Raw genomic sequence first — 3,155 nt, 5'->3', positions numbered from 1 at the left:
CTCGCCAAGTTGCCCTGGCGGGTCTCGAACCCGTGGGCTCAGGCAATTCACTCACCTCAGCGCGGGATTACAGGCTGAGCCACTTATCATCCATCCCAACACAGAGCCCACAGGACAACGTGCTTTGGGAAAGCACAGGAGTGGTGGAGCAGGTGTACACCAGGCCAGCAGGCAGGCAACCAGGGCAGGCCTGTCTCACATATCAGTGTAACCCCCTTCAAAGAGAGGATTCTAAGAATGAAAAACGAGTCCAACCACCATGCCAGGCAATACAGATTTTGAAATATGGTTACTGATGGGTACACACACACACACACACACACACACACACACACACCATGGCGGAGGGGGGAGAAGGAGAGGGAGGAGGGGAGAGGGAGAGAGGGAGAGAGAAAGAGAGAGGGAAAGGGGGAGGGGGGAGGGAGGAAGGGAGGGAGAGAGAGATGCGCACTGTCACAAAAATCACTTTCTGATAAATTTAACAGATAATTTTCCTCCGAAACATGCTTTATCAAATTATTAAGTAACCATATCTTTTAAATGTGTATATCCTTAAAACAAGAGAAAGCAAATATTGCTATCACTCTTTTGAATAAGCAATACGGGATGCCATCTAAGTGATCAGGGAAGTAGCCCTTGACAATGGAGGTGTGAGCCATCATGTACGGTAACATTCAGAAGCAATCCACGCGCTTGGGCTTACAGAATGCATTATTGTATAATTGGTCTGAAGGATGCCTATTTTATGTGTAAACCGAATTCTCTTCCTTCTGTTCTTCCTACGGAAGGTTTATCTACCACAAATATCTTTCTCTACTCATGTAATTTCTACTGTTGTTATCTGAGAAAATGCTTAACTGTTAACTTAAGAACACATACATACCAGAAACTGCACTGTCAACATGTCTTAAAGATATGCTGTGTTACTGATTATCAGCCTTAACCAAATATTCATAAAAGTGTTTTTTACAATACTCTTGTCACTAATATTTTTAATAGGCACAAAGACTTTGGTACAGAATAAGCATTTCTCTTAAGCATTTACAAAGCCAGATTTTAAAGAAAATTAATAATGAATTAGTATTAACATTGATTCTCAATAAGCATCTCATTAAAAATGGTTCCATCTTTCCTGATTTGAAAAATTTCAGTAAGGATTTACTTACCTGGGAATATTCGAAGTCAGTGATAGGGGCAATGCTCTTGATATAGTCTGATCGAAATTGGTTTTCGGGGTTGGCTAGTGGCACTGGAGGTATTATAGTGCTCATCGCCGAAACAATAGTCTAAAATGGAAGGAAGAAAAAATATAGATAAGCATAACATTTAGGCTCCAGGTATGATCATCTCAGATATATATTTTCTGCCTACACCATTTTAAAACGCAGTTCTTACACTTTCCAATAAAAATTTTTTTAAAAAAAAAGTCCTTACCACAATAGCATCTTTAACGTTTTTCCGAATGTCCAGAATTTTCTGTTTCTTTTCCCTGTATCGAAAGAAAACTCTGATCAGCTTAGCATTGATTCCGATCAATTGAGTGGGACTTACATTTCCAGCTGCAGCACTGAGGCAGACTGGTCTCACTAGAGGTCAGTATCAACTCTCAAGACAACATCGGCAAAGGTTTTATCTGGGAAAGGAAAACACCCTCCTCTTCTAATTTGTAGTCTAGACAAACTTCAATGCACATGTTTTATAATCCATAACTTTAAGTAATCATGTTTTGTTACACAAAACAGGACAAAATCATTCTAGATACCGCACATAAATAAAACTTTACAGCTGTACTTGTAAATATATTTTACTTAAGACCTACCCGTATATTGTAGTTATATACGGAAATAAACGATGTTATCGAGTAAAGTATATATAGAGATACAGGTGTGCTCAGAGTAATAGCAAGAATGCAGACCAGTACTCCAAAAATACCTAATAAATCACTTTTTGTTAAGCAAGTTTTTTTTTTTTAAACTAGACGCTACCAGAAGAAGGATTTGCCTAGTTAACAAATTCAATAGTAAATGTCTATTTGCTTCCCCTTGGAGGTCTACTGAGTCAGCAGATGAACTCTTTAGAGAAAGTACTTTTGGGAGGGCTGGAGACAAGGGACCAAGTTGGCATGCAGTTTGAAAGCAAAACCGAAATGACGGCTCTTACTCGGGATTAAATCCATTGACGTGCAGGATCCTCATCTGTTTGACGATCGTGCTTTTCCCAGACTCACCAGCTCCTACAAACAAACAAACAAACAAACAAAAGGCTGTAGCCTGTGTCCCTCACCGCTAGCCAGGTCTGAGCGATCCTCCGCCCCCACACGGGGGTTCTCAGTAGACGCCGCTTTCTGGCCTGGGTCCGGGCTGGGCTGCCGGCTACGCGCGACCCCGCCCGGCCCTGCCGGCCCTGCCAGCCCTGCCGGCCCTGCCCCGCGCTCGGATCCTGGCCGTGCGCTCCGCTGGGCCGGGCGCCGCGCGCGCGCCCCCGGCCTTACCCAGGAGCAGCAGGCGGTGAGTCGCTTTGTAAGCCAGGCGCTCCTTCTGCAACTGCTTCTCGATCTTTTTGTTGGCCTCGCGTCGCTCTTTTTCATCGACGCCCTGATCTTCCGTCGTCTTGCTGTTGCCCAAACACCCCATGCCTGCCCGCTGGGATGGACGTCAGGCACCGTCAGGAACGCGCGTAAAAAGCGGCGGAGAGTCGCGGATGTGCGTGGATCCCGCGACGGCCTCTCCCTTCCTCGCTGCTGAAAGAGATGGTCTGCTCTCGGGCTTTTCCGACCAGAACAGGCGGTTCTCCCCCCACTGCCCCCCACCGCTAATTCCCAAGTGGGAAGGAGACGCGAGGAAAATGCCTTCTGAAAACAGACTTGGCTTAAAGATCTGGATCGGGACGGCACGGCGAACGAAGACGGGACGAGGGCGGCGGGCTCCGCTGGAGACGGCGGGGTGGCGCTGCGCCCTCACCCCGAGTCCCCGCGCCCGCACGCCAAGCCTCGCTCAGCCCCGCCCAGCGAGGACCTCCGCGCTCGGCGTCCCCGCGGGATCGAGGCCGAGCGCGCCGAGGAGGGACGGAGCGCCCCACCGGGTCCCCGTGGGGTGACTGCGGGCACCTGCTGGGCCGGCTCGCGCCCCGCTTTGCCTCCGCCGTCGGACGGCGAG

The 3,155-nt window shown here is 48.0% G+C and overlaps 1 protein-coding gene across 1 annotated transcript in view; it reads right to left on the bottom strand.

The window, feature by feature from the left end:
- The window catches only part of GNAL (G protein subunit alpha L), a 118,892-nt gene extending 116,031 nt beyond the window's left edge, over positions 1 to 2,861 (bottom strand). The window contains exons 1-4 of the mRNA XM_008059119.1: positions 2,492 to 2,861; positions 2,161 to 2,233; positions 1,435 to 1,489; positions 1,167 to 1,286 (exon numbers count right to left, since the gene is read on the bottom strand). Coding sequence (XP_008057310.1) covers positions 1,167 to 1,286; positions 1,435 to 1,489; positions 2,161 to 2,233; positions 2,492 to 2,633 — 390 coding nt within the window. The 5' untranslated portion in view covers positions 2,634 to 2,861. The remainder of the gene's footprint in view (positions 1 to 1,166; positions 1,287 to 1,434; positions 1,490 to 2,160; positions 2,234 to 2,491) is intronic.
- Positions 2,862 to 3,155: the final 294 nt, after the last annotated feature.

The sequence above is a fragment of the Carlito syrichta genome, unplaced genomic scaffold, assembly GCF_000164805.1.
Source record: "Carlito syrichta isolate Samal-C Ts95f unplaced genomic scaffold, Tarsius_syrichta-2.0.1 Scaffold303725, whole genome shotgun sequence".
Taxonomy (NCBI): Eukaryota; Metazoa; Chordata; class Mammalia; order Primates; family Tarsiidae; genus Carlito; species Carlito syrichta.
Note: the sequence above shows the minus strand (reverse complement) of the source record. Positions and strands in the feature narration are given on the sequence as shown.